This window comes from Nelumbo nucifera, chromosome 1 (genome assembly GCF_055504915.1).
Source record: "Nelumbo nucifera cultivar China Antique chromosome 1, China Antique-T2T, whole genome shotgun sequence".
Classification (NCBI taxonomy): domain Eukaryota; kingdom Viridiplantae; phylum Streptophyta; class Magnoliopsida; order Proteales; family Nelumbonaceae; genus Nelumbo; species Nelumbo nucifera.
In genome coordinates, this window is record NC_142649.1 from 177,234,792 (window position 1) to 177,253,911 (window position 19,120).

Consider the following 19,120-nt stretch of genomic DNA (forward strand, 5'->3'; position numbering starts at 1 on the left):
CAAAAAGCAACGGTCACTTTCATGGTTCAATATAAAATATTATCAGTGTATTTGACATTTTACACTGATTCCAAATGCAACTTAAAGAGGTTCAAGAAATTTTAATTTAAAATATTGATTATTTTAAGTGGCATGTGTCTATCCTTACTTTTTAAATCATGTTGTTTCATATCGTTTAATAACAAATCAAATCTGTCTGCTAATTCAAATAAAAAACTCAGGAAAAAGGGGTTTTGAATGGGTGTGCAACGCGGTCAGGTTGCATTAGAAATTTGTTAATTATTTTATTGGTCCGAACCCTAACCTGAGCTTGATGTAGTTAGAAATTCTTAAAGTTGAGCAATCTGATTTTCAGTCTTGTTAAAATGTTATATTATTCTAGGTCCTATTCTTCTATATAAAGTGTGTTGTTTAATTGTACATTAAATATGAATATTCTCCTAAATCAATCAAATAAAAAATTAAACCTAAGCTCAAAATAAAATATTTAAATATAGTTCCCCAATGGTTGATACAGGTCATAAACTAGTTAGAGTTTAAAATATTGGAGCTTTCCAATCTAACGGATACCATATTTGGTTCAATATTGACGTAGTTACCACTAGGGATGGCAATGGGTGGATTCATAGAGGGTTTTGTAAGTTTTAGACTCTATCGCCTCCCTTGAACTCCCAACCCTACACTCGTGGATTTTTAAAATCCAAATCTCCCCACATATGAAAATGAAAAACCCTCCCTGATCCTCCCTCCATGAGTCTAGATCACATATATTTAATTTCCTATTATATATAAATAATAAGCAAATGAAATAACATGAACAAATATCAAAATTTTCAATTATTTGATTAAATATGTAAACAATACATAAACTATCAATTATCCTTTATATAAAATTAAAAATATTATTATATTTAATACCTAATATATAAATTCATATACATTTCCAACAATAAACAAATTAGAGAGGATTGATTTGGCTTAATATCAATACCCTATGCATACCCATACAGATGATGAAATCCTCCAAAATCTGTAAGGTCGAGTTGAACTTTTATCAAAATTTAAATGAAAGGGTAAAAGGCCAGCTCGGGCCAAACCGAGTTACACACCTGGTTGCTTATATATATCTGCCTCTATCAAATCCCTCCTTTTCATTTCGGTGGAAATATCAATTTTTTTGTATCCGATGATTTGGGCAGATCACACACTTTTATCGAAGAAGAAAACAATTTTAGAACTTAGAAAATCAAAACATAAAAACTAAACGATTTTATCTTCTAGACCAATTAGTGTGTGCCCACTATATAAAAATAGGATGTGCCCGAATCACACTCTTTTTTTATCTATTGCCGACAGACAATTATTGGTTGGAGGTTGACAGACACGTATAGATCTCTAACCAGCAGCCACCATGTATCAAATTCAGAAAGGCATGAATAGACCACAAAACTTAGACACTTATTTTAATTTATTAATCATATTTTAAATAAAATGCCTAACTTACCCCCCACAACCACAACAAATCAATCAAACGTTTTCACTTTTGAGAGTGCTTAAGCCTTGGTTGATTTGCTTTAACTGAGCTGCGGAGCTGCTTTGGAAAAAAAAGCCACTAAAAGAAAACTTTATTAGAGAGCCGCATACGTGGCTGAAAATGAGAATAATAGGACTGTGAGTGGATTAGATCAAATCAATGTTCCTAGATCCAAATTTGATTTGTTGAGTTCTGATCAAATTAATCAAATCTTATCCATTCGATTCGAATCAATTCAGATTGAAAAACAGACATTATATAATATTAATAAATTGAAATAAAAAGATGAAATATTATATATATATATATATATATATATTAATTTATTAATAAATGAATAAAAAAATGAATTGATATTATATCATCATCATTATGAAAAAAACAAACTGTATGAAAATTAAATGCATCCGAACTGATTATCAAGCCTATATCTTGAGTTCGAGTATGGCCTATGTATTTTTTAGTGTATTTTTATAAATTAATATTATATTAATTTAGTAATAATTTAATAAATTAATAAATTAATTTGTATTTTTTAATGGTAAATTAATATTTATATAATAGAAATGTTTTTTATTATATGTAATAGTATTGGGCCGAGCTTATTTGAGAAGGCCTGAACCCAACCCGAAAACGACCAGGCCTGGTATTTAAAAGCCTGAGCCCGAGCTCAAGCCCACAGACCTAAAGTTTTGTCCAAACCCAAGAAGAAACTATTAATACATGTCAATATATATAAATAGGAAAAATCTATGATGCAGAAAAGTTATGATATGGAAAGAGTTTTGACCGATCAAAACCCACTCACAAATTTTGATAAATAACACCTTATTTGCAATCAAGTTTATGATTTCAATTTATTGGTCAGCTGTTTTTCTCATATCATATCTTTTTCATATCATAGTCGAACCCATATAAATTTTATATTATACTATTTTATAATACATAATATAAAATAGTTCTAGATAGGTTTTATAAAATAAAGAAAATAAATTTATAAATATGCAACCAGAATAGGATAAGACAATTTTCTGTAAAGATGAGGTTAACTAGTTAAGATTCTTTAACCTTGATGGAGTTGGAGTTGAAGACGGGGCATTTGGATGATGAATACGAACTCATGAAAAGGTTGCATTTAGGAGATGTTTGCAAATGGCTGAAATGGTTGAACTATATGGCTTATTGATTTGTCTTTTAGTGAATAAAATAATTATATTTTAGGAAAAATTTTTATTAGTGCCCTGTACTTTGGGCCTAGTGTTATTTTAGTTTTTGAACTTTAAAATGTGATAATTTAGAACCTGAACTTTCAAAATATGACAATTTAATACCTACTGTTAACTAATTATTAACTGGCTGTTAAGTGGCAATTGAAAAAGAGACAAATGTCCTTTTGAGTGTCATCTAATTTTCTTTATCAATCATCCGAACATTAACAAAAATTAATAGTCTTAAATCCTTGCCTCTTCTATTCAAGAAAGTTGAGGTCACCAGAATACTCAATCAAATGTGACTCCAACTTTCTTGAATGGAAAAGGCAAGAATTTGAGACTGTTAATTTTTTTGTCAATATTTAGATGGTTGATTAAAAAATTAAATAATACTTGAAGGGCATTTATATATTTTTCAAATGTCATTTAACGGCTGACTAACAACTAGTTAATGGCAGGTAAGTTTTAAAAGTTTGGATAAAGTGACACGGTATTAAATTTAAAAAAATGAAATTCAAAGGACTATTAAATAATAAAATTTAATTTCGTATTCGTAAACAAATAAAATACATGCATCTTACTTCGGATTTACCTAAACAAATAAAATTTAATTTCGTAAATAAACGAACACTGAAGGCTATTTTGTTAATTATAAGGTGATGTGAAGTTCAGTGTTTATTGTTTAACCATTTATTTGATTAATAATAATAAATTAACGAGAAAATCAAAATCTGTATCAGTAGTTTCTTCAATACGTCCCCACCGGCCCATCCGTCTGATATCTGTCACTCTCGCTCTCGCTCTCGCTCCTGTTCTCCTCTGAATGCTGAAGGGAGAGATTAGAGGTGCGGCTTTCACATTCTCTCACTCTCTGACTGAGATCTGACATTGGAAGCTGTCCTCTGCCTGACCAGACACGGTTATAGGTCCATGACGCGCTTGCCTCTGAAGCGGCAGGGTTTACCTAAGGACGACGATTCGGCCGCAGCCGACGCCGGAGAATCAGCAGCAACTGAGAATTCTTCTTCTTCCGTAGGATCCGAGTCGCTTCTAACTCCGTTGTCGGCTGCGGCAGCTACAGAAACTGATAACAATTCCAAAGATAAGCCTGTTCGTGTTTATGCCGATGGCATCTACGACCTTTTCCATCTCGGCCACGCTCGATCGCTCGAGCAGGCAAAGAAATTGTAAGTTGCCTCACGTTAATTGGATGTGCGGAACCTTGAAATGATTCTCGAAATACAGAGTTATCTTACTGTAATGATTTGAATTCATCCAACTTTCTTTCTATTTGCAGGGCATCTTATTTACTGATAGTTTGAATGTTTGTTGGCTTATTGCATACTTATTAATAATTTTACTCGTTTATCCATACTCTGAACTCGAAGAGGTGGTTATCAGCGTTTGTAACGACCATGTTCTTCGGAGATTTTTTTTAATTAATTTAATTATGAACACGTTGGTTTGCGGTATTAATGCCAAGAATACCCGTTAATTGCTTCCGTGGAAACTATTCCTATTGTTAGCGGGAAATGAAAATGGATTTACTGTTTATTAGAGCTTAACTTCAAAACTCTTTTTTTGTTTGAATTATTGCCAACTTCTGGTGGTTGGAACATAGAAATAGCATTAACAGTCAATAAGGACCATAGTTGTTGGAATGAGTTGATAAATTTTACTTAAATAAGATACTCAATGAGAGGAATATTGATAATCTTACCTATTTCTGTTTTCTGTCTTTGATAGTGATGTGTCACCAAGTTGTTTAATTAGTAGGTTCATGTTAAACATTGCTACATACAATTGTTGTTCAGTTGTTAACTTATTATCAGTTTTATCAATGCAATGAAGCTATGACCAGCGATTCTGGCCTCTCTAGTTGATGCAATAACAAGTTGGTGCCTATGTTCTGACTAGTTGATAAAATAAGATATGTTCCAAATTTAAGATACTCATGTTCTCGTATAAATAAGTTAATATAGACTATAATTATGCATGAAAAGATTGGTATTTAACATTTAGTTTACATCCTTTGTGTTGCAAACAAAGAAAAAGTTAGGTTAGATAGATTAGAATAGGGAATCACAGTCCTCGTTTTTTAAAGAAAGAGGGCAACCTTGCCTGTTTTATGTGCCCTTTTTTTGCGGCAATTCCATACCAACACACCACTGATTGGATGAAAACTTTGAAGAACTCTGCTGCCTTCTTTTATTTTATGTTTTTTTTTCTATTTTATATACCATCATCCAATCATGTTATATCACAAATATTCAGAGCAACAGCATGAATATAACAAAATGTAAACATATTCTATTTTATTTTAAAAAATCAGAGACATTAACAAACAAATAAAGATTTAAAATGACTTTTTTTTTGTGGTTGACTAGTTATTAATCAACTAGTTGACTTAGTTGATGCTTAGTCATCCTAGATGACCACATCATGAGTATCAACCAACTAGTTAGTAATGCAGTTGGTCTTGCCCTCAAGGCCTCAACTGACTAGTCAAGTCAACTGACCCCGGAAGCAGGAGCCTCGTATCTATCCTTGGGATCTCAAAAGATGTGGCTGCCATGGGAAATATGGTGCAGCAGCTCCCAAAGCAGTTTCTTGACTCATGGATCATTTCAGAATTTTGTTTGGTTAGTTTATGTATTTTGACTTTGTGGGTTTCTTTGAACACCAGTACCTATGAGGAGCCATGAAGATGGGTGACAAGATGTTTTTTTTTTATTTATTAATTTTCTTGGATTTTAATTTTATACTTGATGAAGATTGGATTGCTTGGTGAAATAGTAAATCTAGGGCCGACAAGTGTGAGAATGTGAGTTCAAGTTTGAGAGTGGCCAGTTGTGCAAGAAATGCCAAAGGTTTAGCTTGTAAACAGTCCATCTCTACCAAGACCCTGAATAACTAGAACCAGCAATTTGGTTGGTAATTGCCCCTCTATTATGAGATTTTGTTTGTTAGATTGATTCTCTCTTTAGAGACATGCAGATTTTGCCTTTCCAGTTTTTCTCCTTTGAGAAGTGGAGCAGTAATCACTACTGTGGTGGGGAGTTTGAATTTATGTTTTCAATTAAACATGGATTATTTCTTATATGGAGTCAAGTAAAAGTTTCTTTGTACTTACTGTGGACAGAAATGCCTTTTTCTTCTTGATTTTTGGTTTCTTACTATCGTGCAATGTTTTCTTTCATTCTTTGCACACATTTTGGATTAATAGTATAAATGTATCTTATTGATAAAAGATAATAATATAAATGCACCTTATTTGGGTCTGGTTGGTCTAATCTCTGGCTGACAAGTGTGAACATGGATTCCCCATATAGCTGGGACCAACATTGAGTAATGGTCTTTTTCTTTTTATTTGAGCCTGGTTGACAGCTAGAACCAAATCTAAAATTCCATTTTGTGTTATCCATTCTTTCTCTTCTCTTAAGCACCATGTTGGATTCATCTTATCAAAAGAACCCTTAGCAAGGTTGTGTAAGTCCATGCCTCTGTGTTGCTTTTTGTTGCTTACTGAACTTCAACTTTTCTTGACTTCCTATTTTTCCTCATGGTTGTTCTTTCAATTCAGGTAAATCTATTTTTCCCAGTAGAAATACATTGTTGTCCTTAGTTTGTTTAATCTGTTTATGTTTTCAGGTTCCCAAACACATATCTACTTGTTGGTTGCTGCAATGATGAGGTTACCCATAGGTACAAAGGAAAAACTGTTATGACTGAAACTGAACGATACGAGTCACTTCGTCACTGCAGGTATTGTTGGTTAATTTCATGGGTGTTAATTATCTTTAGAATGCATGAGGTATGGTACTTAGCACTCCTAATGGCATTTTTAGTATTCATGGAATAAACTTTCTGGAACCTTTTCCAAGAAGGTAGATGCCCAATTTTCAGATGGTCATTGTAGTTTTTTTCTTTCCATCTACTTTGCTTCATTTTCTTGGTTTACTCCATTTCATGTTTCAATTATCAGGCATCCACATGATATTATTGAATTTACCTTGAATTTTCATACTTGTAATTTCCTTTGTAAAGTGGATCCATAGCATAAGATGGAGAAATTTCATATTCTTTATCTATGTAGCAAAGCAAAATTATTATGTAAGAACTGATAATAAATGATTATGTAAGGGGACATCACAGATCTAGAAACAAATCACTTAACTTTATAGAGCAGCATGCTTTCATCTGCTTCCTCTGATTGAAAGGTTTTTGTGCTCAAAGAGCAGTGTATTTAAAACCGGACCGGACCATATGGTTGGACCGGAAAAACTAGGAACCGGTCACCTGAACGGTTCTGTTTCACCCCAAAACCGCTTTTGGCCAAAAACCGTTGATTTGGTCAGTGAACTGCTGACCCAGGCGATCAAACTGTCGAACTGTCAACCAGGACAATAGTTTTTGGCCGTTTTTTGTTTTTTAATTTTTCATTTTTTTGTCAGAGTGGGTCAGGGGGTGCCTTGTCGCCTAGTCGCCTAGTCGCCTAGGCAATGGATTTTTTTTTTTTAAGTAAAAATCACATATCCTAGGGTAGTTCCCTTGGTTCCAATAACCAACTTTCTTTAATAACTGTCCATAATTTTCATAAGAAAATTATAAACTTCATGTTTAAGTCTAGAAAATCAACATATTTATGAGAAGAAAAAGAAGAAAGGAAAGAAAAGGTGGAAGAAGAAGAAGACGATGATGTGGAAGAAAAAATGTGTCGATTAGACAAAATTTTAAGTTCTTCCCTTATTTATTGGTTCAGATTTTGAAGTCATTGAGGGTTCAATACAGCAGTTAGCAGTGTTTGTGTTGATTAAATCCTAACAAATAAGAAAATAATAAAAAGAAATTAGTTTATAAACACAAAAAATGAATATTTTTCTTTAATAATATCTATTTTATAATTATAATCTCAAAAAAATAGCAATATAAAAGTATTTTATTACACAGTATGCAAAACTGCTTAGCAACTGGGCGAGGCAAGCCTCCAAAGGCACCTTGTCGCCTAGGCATCGCCTTGACAACTATGGTTCGGACCATTTGACTCAGGAACTGGACCCCAGAATGGCTCCCTGTCTGGTCCAGTTTTAAAAACCTTGTCAAAGAGGGAGGTGGTAATGTCAAATGTTGGGATCATCTCTTTGTGTCATGATGTGGTTGTGCTTTTCAATATTTCTTATCAGCTGTCATGTGAATAGAAAACAATAGAGTTTACTAGTGAAAAAGAGTTAGTCATGCAAAATGTGTATTTAGAAGATCTAGGTGGGCAAAAAATAATGTGGGTTGATATAGTGACAAAAAAACTGAAGATTCACAATTTAGCAGAAAATATGGTCAATTAGAAAGTGGATGGCAAAATAGGATTCATTTAACTGAAGCCAAATAGTTGGGGTTATGCTTTGTTGATTTGAGTTGAGTTGAACTCAGGTGAAGGTGAAGTTGAGATGAATGACTGGCAAATCTTGGAAGGACAGAATCAATACTCTGGGCAGTTATGAGAATATCCAGGTAGGGCCAATAGATGACAAGACCCAGCAAGGTTTGTTGAGATGGTTGCACTGCATAGAAGACCAATGGGTAGATCACTGAGGAGCGTTGATCTGGTATTAAGTTGAGGCCTCTAAATGAGCAACATAATACCAAAGAGTTTCCAGGAAGTAGCATAAAAGACTTGAGGACTTATATGGTCAAGGTATATAAGCAAACCTAGATCACAGTGGTCAGTGGAGCACCAAGGTGTTGCTTTGAAATTTTACGGAAGACAGAGAATTCTAGTTTAGTTCCCTAGCTTTGTATAGCCAACAGAAATCATATAAATTGAAAAATATTAATGGCCTCTACTATATAACAATGAATTTCATATCAGCATTGTCAATTGTAATATTCATAAAGCAGTAGCACTGTAAATCTATTAATTTCCATATTTAAAACACAATATTGCATAACAAAAAAGCAAATAAACAAATTAAACGACACATAAAAAGATGAATTCAATAACATGGGAACAAATCAAACTAAGTAATTAATTTAAATTAACTAATCAACAAATTAAAAGAACTAACAAGTAACAACAAGTTAAATACATTATGATACTTTTTGTTGTTTCATGATAATCTTTACTTCTGTTTTCTTTTTCCCTGATCAGAAAATTGGACACTCTATTTTCTCTTTCTCCTATACCAACAGCTAACAAAATTTGCATTGGTTTATCAGATAGGCAAAAAAAAAAAAGAAAGAAAAAGAAAAAGAATATGCATTGCTGAAGCAACAGTGTTTGGTATTTAACAGTAACAGCTCAGGCATTTGTCTAACAAGAAAGTAATGGCATGCTGGAATAAATATTAGAGCAACAAGTCCACAACAGACTTTAAAACAATTCAAGTTCTCTATTTTTATAGAAAAGAATTCATTGGAACTTGGAAACTCTAACGAAGTTGTAGAAAGTACATAAATTTTGGAAAAAAGGAAAAAGAAAAAAAGGGATGAATAGACAAGTGAAAACCTCTGAAATCTTACTGATAAAAAAACCTCTGAAATAACTAGAGAGGGTAAGAATCTTTCCCAGTTCCTGTCTCTTTGCTTCAAAGGTATCCTTTGTGTCACTCCAATTTGCAATTTGTGAGAGGATCTTCAGGACTGCAATAACCTCTTGTTGGGTTCAGCAGAAATTCTAGAAGTAAAAAGTTTGAACTACCATTTCTATTTTTTTTATTGGAGAACGGGGGACACTCTTTGGAGTTTAGTTGCCTAGGTGGTGGTGTGGTGCCTTGACAACAATGGACAGAATATAGCCCTTTTCTAGTGTGGAATGGCGGAACATTGTGTAACTGAACCCAAGCAAATATGACAAGTCTGTCAATCAAAAGAGGAAAAAAATGAAACAAGAAAAAACATTTGGTATGAGGATTTCTAAGTTGAGGAAATTACCATCTCATTCTCATTGTATCATTACTTCACCAAAAATGTCTAAGAATTCATGCCTATACTTAGTGGCACTCATTCAGCGAGGAAGACATTCCCTACTTACCAGAATCTTTACTTGGGACTTAGGCCCCGTTCGTTTACCACTATGTTGGGGTCAACTTTCCCACGTTCTTTTGCAAATACATGTGGGGCCCATGGAAAATACAGATCCCCCCGGGTAAGTATTTTGGCCATTTACCTGGGAAAATCTTACCCACCTCAGAGGTGGGTAAGTTACTTTCCCATCGTGGGGTGATTTTTTCCAGTCGAAAATACCCCTGTTAACAAGTAAGCAAACCAAAAAAGAAAATTAATTAAGAAAAGAACTCACCTATGATGAACGATGCAGATCTCCAACCGCCGCTCTTGGATCTGCTAACCCGGTGACCTTTATAATCCACCATCCCTTCTACCATATCTCCTCCTCCCAGCAGCGGAGATTCACTTGCTGAAGGTCACACACCTCCATTCTTCCCAGTCCCCTCCCAGGCCTCCTCTTTCTTTCTTTCTCTCTCTCTCTCTCTCTCTCTTCCTTCTACGCAATCAACAAAGAGAATTGAGGAGAGACAAAAGGGTAATGTTGGCAATAGTGTAAAAAATGGGCCTCTTACCCAGGAAAGTTGGTGAGGCAAAAGAACATGGGTAAGTTGGAGTGTCTCATTTACCTGGGTAAATTTCAATAGAAAGAACATGGGTAAGTGAATTTACCTAGGTAAGTAAGATAGCGGTAAATGAACAAGGCCTTAGGAGATTGTTCCTCTCAACTGTTTCCGCTCCTGCTTTGCTATAACAGAATATATTAAAATCAACAGTTACCAGTCTGCACAAAATTCCTTTTACACTCCAACTATGTGCATTTTTTTGGGTCTGTAGGTTCTAAATTTTCTAAGACATAATTGACATCATAACATATGAAATTTGTTCCTACTATAATTTATAAATATGCTAATTTAAGTAAATGTTTTGTGACGTCAAGCAGCATTTTTACCAATTCCTAGCTCCTAATCCTACTTCATCTAATAAGACTTTGTTACAGATATTTAAATTTTCTTTTTAATAAAAAAATGCAGGGATTTATCTATTGTTCCTTGTTAATGTTAAAAAATAGAAAGTGCTTTTGTTGCTTGATGTTTGGTTGGCTAATAACTGTTCAATGCATATATAGGTGGGTTGATGAAGTTATTCCTGATGCTCCATGGGTCATTACACAGGAGTTCCTTGATAAACACAAGATAGATTATGTGGCCCATGACTCTCTTCCGTAAGATCGATGAGCCCGTATCTTTCAAATATTTGGTAGCTTTACTTTTAATTCTTTCTTACTAAGACTTACATTTGCTTACATCATGTATCCTATGAAATAGTTTGCTTGTTCCACATACTGGTCATGAATGTTCATAATATAGCTTCAAGCTTTAATCCTTGACAATAATATGAAAACTGGTCTCTTTTTCAGTTGTAATTCTAGATGTAGAATATATAAAGTGTTTTATCTCATGTCAAAGATCTGACATTTTTTAACGGATTCTGTTTAGATATGCAGATGCAAGTGGGGCAGGCAAGGATGTCTATGAATTTGTTAGTTGCTTCCTTTGTAGCTTCATCATAATTATTTGCACAATTAGTTTATTTAATTATGCAGATTAACCAATCAAAACACATATGGATATAGGTTAAAGCAGTTGGGAAATTTAAGGAGACACAACGCACCAAAGGAATATCAACATCAGATATTATAATGAGGATTCTTAAAGACTACAACCAGTACATAATGCGAAACTTAGCTCGCGGTTACTCAAGGAAGGACCTTGGTGTGAGCTATGTGAAGGTGCAATCAGATGCATAAATGTTAATAATTTTTATTACCATGTGACAAAGGATTTCTTAACAGGATTTCCTGACTGAAATTGTCTTTTATTGGTGGTAGGAGAAACAATTGAGAGTGAATATGAGAATAACGAAATTGCGTGAAAAAGTGAAGGAACATCAAGAGAAGGTTGGACAGAAGGTTTGTATTTCCTGAATGAAATGCAATTTCTCGATCAGATATTTATTTGGGCCTGTTATTAGTTATTGTTCTAATGAGATCGGCTTCAGTGCTCACAAGACTGTGCTCACACCATTTGCACAGCCTTTTACACCATGCATTGGGAATATCTCCATACTTGTATGTTTTTTTTTTTCATGGGGAGATATTCCCAATGCAAGGCTACAAGGGACTGTGTGAATGGTGTGAGCACGATCTTGTGAGCATTGAAGTCGATTTCTGTTCTAATGATCTGAAAATCCTTTTATGTAGTAATATGGTCTCTTTGTTTAGGAATTGCAACTGATATGTAAGAGTTAACTGTAACAGCATTCTTATTAAAACCACACTGGTACATATGGATGCAAAAATACACACATAGGCATGATTTGCTAGGTCTTTCCTTTAGAGAAGATATCTGAACAACCAAAAGAATCTTTCATGTGGCGGCATGTTTTGGATTGAAAAGGTATCCACATGTTCCACCCTATGTTCATGGGCCAAGCTGTGGCCCAAAAGCCCCTCCCCCTTTTCTAGGAACCTGTTGAGTGAACAGAATGAACCTTTGGACAATTTTTTTTTCTTATTTAATTGATCATTGAGGTATTGCATTTGAGGGGTTGCACATATTCAAATAAAATATTTAAACTAAGATATTATGTGACTTAATTTCAAAGGATGTTTTTTCGGAGAATTGGAGAGCTTTCTGATGGCCTTATGCTGTATTGATTTCAGTTGCATATTGTGGTCAAGACAGCTGGTATGCATCATGGAGAGTGGGTTGAGAATGCAGATCGCTGGATTGCAGGTTTCCTTGAGAAGTTTGAGGAGCGCTGCCACATAATGGTAAGTTAAGAGTTACTTTCCTCTAACGTCCCATCCATTACCTCTTTCCTTATCCTGTCTTCTTATGTTATGAATAGGAAACTGCCATTAAAGACCGAATCCAAGAAGGGCTGAGAAGGCAGCAATCAAGAGTGATGATGAGCCTCCTCCATGATGAGGAATCTTGAGATGAATGGTTTCAAGTCCTTTGTTGGAAATGGAGGGAAAAAATAATAAACTTAGGTGCAGAGTCATAGTTGGTATAATTTTCTTCTCTTATGCTATTGTGTGCTTGTAAAATTGGTGGTGGTGCATATTCTGACAATGGTAATACTACGATTCACTGCATCTAGTCTACACCATTGCATGAAGGGGCTTGAGAATTGTACCAGTATCTTCATCTAATGTTTAGATGTAATTAAATGTCTCATTTCATTGCTTCCATTTGTTGATTATTATTGCATCCCTCCATTTGTTTCATCATCATGAAGAGTTGTTTGCTTCATTTTCCTTGATGTTTCTTGCATGCTTGCTGGGTTTTTGTACCTGTGTTGTGTATCATATTCAGCCTTGCTATTTCAGTGGCCTTTGGTCGGTGGGTACTTGGCCACTGGGCTAAGGGTGTATGGTTTATTGGTTTTACTGTTAAAAAATAACTAATATTAGACAAATATCTGCAATTTACATGTTTATGGCTAATGTTGTTACCAAGGATGGGGTCGAGGGCAACAAGGTAATTTTACTTTTTTGTCAGAGGCCCCGGGTGTTATCCCAGGGGCGGAGACTATCAGATAATAATATATATTTCAGTTGTCAGATATCTATAATGTCCCTGGCCCTGAGTACCAGCTATGTTTACTTATCATGTCATTAAGCTGTTGCAGAGCTTCCTAATTGCAATCAGGTAGGGTTGTCAGTTAACCGGTTTTGGGTTGGACCACGTCCAAATCAAAATAAGTTTGGATGGATTGGAAGGACCAATAAGACAGACATTGAAATGGACCAGTCCAGACTTAATGGTCCAAAGTCTTTATAGGATTGGATTGGACCTGGTCTATCTGTAATGGATTTATATTGGATTGGGTTGGATTGAACTAATATCCAGTCCATTGATAGAAGATAAGAATACAGATGTCAATGGATTAGGTTTTGGGTTGGAACCGATCTAATTTAAAACTAATTTAAACAGATTGGATGCTCTAAACATTGAATTGGACCGGTCCAAAATAGTCCAAAGTATAACATCGGATTGGATTGGACCTAGTCCATTTGTAATGGACTCATATTGTACCGGATCAGATTGGACAAAATCTGATCCAATTTACACCCTTTCAATCAGGCTGGAGTGTCTCCTTTTATGTAGCACTACGGCTTGATTACTTAAATTTACATGAATCGTAGATATGGCTTATGAAGGTAAGAGAGAATCACGGATATTTTATGGTGTGCGGTTAGACCTGGCAATTGGGTTGGGTGGGTTGGGTTTGGGTTGGGTCAAGACACTATGGGTTGATTTTGGATTGGGTTGAATATTGGGGGTGGGTTATCAAATGTTAGACCCTAACCCCAAATGTTCGGGTTAGGGTTGACCCATGGGTCAATTCGGGTCATCCAAAAAATAATTGAAAATTAAAAAATAAAGAAAAACTACATAAAAAATGTCAAAATTAAAGGAATTAACCTTAAAATTCCAAATACAAAATAAACAATGTTGAACATTTAACAATTTAAAGAGCAAGCAATAAGGAGTAAAGTGTGGAAACTTCTAACAATGCATAATAGTCCTAATTAGACTTGATAATCGGGTCAGCGAATTAACCCATGACCCAATCTAACATTTTAACCCAACTCAGTTTTTCCAGGTCAGGTCGGGTCATTTTCGGATTCAGGTAGCTAAATATGAGACTCTAATCTTGTTTTTTTGGGTTGGATCGGGTTGAATTCGCGGGTTGAATCAACTTTTTGCCAGGTCTATGTGCAGTCTAATAAGATGAAAAAATTATCCTGGAAGGTAGAAAGGCTAAGCCTGGCCTCGTTTTGATTTATATTCCTTTTGTGGAATCAACATTGCCTAATGGTTAGCGCTGTCATTGGACTCCGAAAGTCCCAAACCCGATTCAACATCTAATCCAATTATTTGAACCCATCCGATTCAATAAAAATAGGAATCAAATTATATTTAATTTAATATTTATAATGCATATATAACAAGGTGAAATCTATGAAGCCGGAAAAGGTATATCATTAGAAAAACTTTGACTAATCAAAACATCACTTTTATTATAAGCCTTTTTTCAGTATCATAGTCACACCATGTAATTTTAAAAAATCTTTTTATATTTCCTAGACAAATTATATTTGGATAGGATTTGAATGTTGAAATCGGCCACCCCATGTTGCCTTAAAAAAAAAAAAAATCGGCCACCCCGGTGGCACAGTGAGCTTTATAGGTTGAAGCAATAAAACTGTTACCAAATATATTTATTTTAATAAATATATCAGACTCGGATTTTTATTGAATCAGATGGGGTGAATCCGAGTTTGATCTGATTTTTAATTGGATTCTACTTATGCCATTTGAATCCAATCCGATAGACATTATGGGATTGGGGTATCGTTGATAAGTCTACTTGGCAGGAATGGGAATGGAGAATTTACATCTCCGCCTCACAACGTTTATTGGGAACATTCGGGATGATATGCCAGAAATGACGATGTCATCATTGGAAATACACGGAGGGAATGTGAACTCCCTCTGCCCTCAATCCGTCCCTCTCTCACTGTACTCCCACCGTCCCTGTTACGTAGTAAACCAAGAAAAAGTGCTGTTTGACTGACCTTCTGTCCCCCGGCTCCCCACGTGAAGCACGCTCACCTCAGCTCAGACCCAACATCACTCCAAAATCCAAATCCCCAAGCAATCCAACTAGACAGCAAATCAAACAGGAATTTCTCTTCTGCTGCATAAGTAACTCAATCGGCAGCAGTCGGCACCCACAAGCCACAGGCCACAACATCATAGACCACAATGGAAGGAGAAGCAGCAGCAGCTGAAGCAACTCCCATCATACCTGGCCTTCCCGACGACCTTGCCTTGCTCTGCCTTGCCCATCTCTCACATTCCCATCTTGCCTCTGCTCGCTCTACCTCACGCATCTGGAGAGCCACTCTCTCTCCTTCCATTCTCAACCCAATTCGGAAATCCTTAAATCTCCCTTCCCAACAACTCCTCTTCCTTTCCCTCTCACCCTCCGACTCCTCTGCTGATGAGCTCCACTGGTGCATTGTCGATCCTCTCTACCATCGTTGCCTGTCGCTCCCTAAACCAGCTGCTGATACCCTCACTTCTCTACTTTCTCGCCGTGCTATTTCCACTACTGGCCACATTTTCCTGCACTTCATTCGGAGCCTAGATGAACCTTATCTTAGCCTCATCCTGTTTTCCGTCGAACAGTTTGTCATCAACTCTGGGGCTGCAGCTGCCCACCATATGGCTGGTAAATGAATAAGCCACTCCTATTTCAATATTTTTTTTTCTTTTTTAATGCATTCTCCATGATTCTGAAACGTCTTTTCCCTTTGCAGGCAGCTCACAAGCACCTGATGTTGATGCTGCAGCCACTTCCACTTGTCAGGGCAACACTGATTCTTGTTTGCTCAAGGGTGAAGAATTGGCCTACGACATAATCCAGGTTCCGAATGAAGACTTCAATCCTTTATGGTCTGCCTGGGTTGGCCTTGGTTCGCGTCTCGTTGTTGCTGGTGGGACCATTGGGAACCAAGCAACGTCCATGACTATGACCTTTGATGGGTGCCAGTGGAACAAGCTTGCTCAATTGAATGAGCCAAGATTCATGGCTGCTGGGTTTGTCTTTAAGGGTGAAGTCTGGGTGCTGGGTGGCAAGCGACTTGGAGGGGCAGGACTGGAGATTGTTTCTTCCGGGGAAGTATTCATGCCCAAGCTGCAGAAGTGGCATCTAGTGCCAGAGATGTGGCCGAAGCACCTGCAATCACTGGAGGAGAAGGTGCCTTGTGTGGTTTGTTTCAAGGGAAGGATGTTTGGGCTGAAGATGGGGTCTAACATGGTTGTGGTTTGGGATGAAGGGAGGAAGGGGTGGGACTGCCTGGGTCTGATAGGGAGAACATATGTGGAGAAGGGTTTCAAAGGGAAAATTCTGGGAGTTGAGGAAGACAGTCTTTGGGCCTTGACTGAGGAGCCATTCATGATATTTGAGCTTGAAACCAGTGTAGAGATGGCTCTGAAATGGGCTAGGCCCTCTGAAGAAACTGTTCAAACTAGAGAAATAAGGGGACAATTGAGTTGGAAGAGAATTGATTCAGAGCTTGGCTTGGATGGGTTTCAGCGACTAATAGACAGCACCTTAATACATTTGTAGAAGAGAGAAAGTGGGTCCTTTTTACTTCCCTCTCCTGAAGCTAAGTTATTCTAGTTTTGATCAGCTCAATTTCTGATTAGTTGAACAGACAGAGCAGAGGAACTCAGAAACTTACGAGTGCTGAGTCTGCTGACTGCTGATGTTTTGGGTACATCTGTGGTGAAAAGACAAGGAAAACCCTGTTATTCATAAGTAATAAAATCCAAAACACAAGGGTGCTTTTGTATTTTAACATGTGTGCTAGGTAAATTTATCAAAAATTGGATGTGCCCAAATCATCTCTAATTTAGTTGGATTGATTTTGTCGAACTATGTATATATCCAAATAGCATACATGCATAGTACTCAAATTCATGGTTAACAACAAAAGAAAGAAAATTTAAAACTTTTACTTCTCACACTGAATCTTTGGTTTAATGATCTTTCTAGTCCCTGCTGTACTTGTTTTTCTGTATCAAGTGAATAAAAGAAAAGAAGAAAAAAAAGAACTGCAGACCCTAATTTAGGTGAATCCACTTGTTTACTTGGGCCAGATAGAGAGTTATGGGTCCAAATTATTGTACCCGATTAGTTTATCAAATCAAATTATAGTCTATACCTTAAAACTCTGATTGGTATGTGAGTTTTTGAAGTAGTTAGTTAGATTTGTTGCATACTTGTCCACTCTCTCTAGTCTGTCTATCTACAGCAATATTCAAATTCTGGTCTGTTCTTACTTCCTTTTCATTAACACATTTGCACCGGTGACTTGCCAGCATGGTTTTTAAAAACGAACCGGTGACCGAACCAGTCAAGGGTCCGTTATCGGTTCGAACGGTCAGCCCATTTTGACAAAAAAATAAAAAATTTTAAAAAAATTGGAAAGCGGTCAAAACCGTTTGAACAATTAACCGGCCGATTCAACGATTTACTGATCAAAATCAACAATTTTGGGGGAAAACGGAACCGATCAAACGACCGATTCCCAATTTTCCGGTCTGGTCTGATTTTGAAAACCATGCTTGCCAGTTAACACAAACAAAGTTTTGGTAGAGTTTGGTCATTCGGGTATGGGTTGAGCTAAGACACAAGTTGATAAACCTACCAAGGGTACAAATTAGTTCCATAGAATTTAGAAACTCAGCTACTGGCTATAGAAAAAATGGGGTCGGGTCAACAACCTAAAGACCCAGGCTTGTTCAAATTCATCGAAAGGTCTAATATGGGGCCATACCCCACCAACCAACAAATGCCAATTAAGATGTAACTTACTAAAACCATTTTAGAAAGTGCATGAAAAGGAAAGCCCAGACTGTTAAAAAAGGAAACCCAAATATTGATCAAGAAAGGAAACCCAAGAGTGCTTGCACTACTGGGAGTTGTAATCTCTATCAAACTCATTGTTTGATTCTCTCTCTCTCTCTCTATATATGGCTTGTTGATGAAAAAAAAAAGAAAGAGAGAACAGAGGATGAATGGTGAGAAGCTCTTGTTGTTCATGTACGAGGAGGAAGATCTCCATGAAACTAAACTAGTACGTAGTCTGCATGTAGCCCAGGAAGGAAGAGGATTGGGGAAGAGAAAGTAAGAAGCACGGAGAAGTGTAGGAACGTGCAAACAGGGCATTGAGGAAAACTGATTTCGTTTCAAAGCTTTTCGCTTTGGTAATGGAATGGACCTTCTTCTTCTCTATGTTTCTTGTTTTGATTTATTGTGATCAAGTTTTGGAAATAAGTAAAAAGACATAAAAGAAAAAACATATGTAAGAACTGTTATCTCAACGGACTAAAAATTTCTTGGCTGGATCTGGCACATTATAAACCCTACGTTGTTTATGTTGCACCCTTAATATTGTGTTTGTTTTCAATTTTGACTGAAGATCCATTCGTGATATCTGATCTTGAAACCAGTGTAGACTGTACAGATGTCTCTGAAATAACAGTGTCAATTGGGCCAGATTTGGTCCAATCCGATACGGTCCAATATTAATCCATTACAGATGAATCAGGTCAAATCCAATCCGATGAATATTTTGAACCAATTTGGACCAGTCCAATTTGATGTCTAGACCATCCGATTTGTTCAAATTAGTTTTAATTTAGATTGGTCTTAACACAAACCCAGGTTCATGCGTACCTGTGTTTGTATGCACAGCATATCGGTTCAATCTGACCCAATCCAAAAT

At 36.2% G+C, this 19,120-nt stretch overlaps 2 protein-coding genes across 3 annotated transcripts; both read left to right on the forward strand.

Annotated features, from left to right (window-relative positions):
* The first annotated feature begins 3,498 nt into the window (after positions 1–3,498).
* LOC104600402 (choline-phosphate cytidylyltransferase 2-like) lies at positions 3,499–13,003 on the forward strand. Of its 2 annotated transcripts, none has more exons than XM_019198285.2 (8): positions 3,499–3,932; positions 6,397–6,510; positions 10,874–10,969; positions 11,244–11,286; positions 11,381–11,536; positions 11,636–11,716; positions 12,470–12,580; positions 12,658–13,003. In XM_019198285.2, exons 1-8 carry the CDS (start codon positions 3,676–3,678, stop codon positions 12,745–12,747), a joined length of 948 nt encoding a protein of 315 aa, XP_019053830.1. In that variant the 5' UTR covers positions 3,499–3,675; the 3' UTR covers positions 12,748–13,003. The 2 variants fall into 2 exon arrangements, with proteins under 2 accessions (XP_019053830.1, XP_088751521.1); XM_088895395.1 differs by having other exon boundaries at positions 3,523–3,932; positions 11,636–11,704.
* Positions 13,004–15,512: 2,509 nt separating this feature from the next.
* On the forward strand, positions 15,513–17,373 carry LOC104600401 (F-box/kelch-repeat protein At1g22040-like). The gene is made up of 2 exons (XM_010263326.3): positions 15,513–16,056; positions 16,145–17,373. Exons 1-2 carry the CDS (start codon positions 15,588–15,590, stop codon positions 16,954–16,956), a joined length of 1,281 nt encoding a protein of 426 aa, XP_010261628.2. The 5' UTR covers positions 15,513–15,587; the 3' UTR covers positions 16,957–17,373.
* Positions 17,374–19,120: the final 1,747 nt, after the last annotated feature.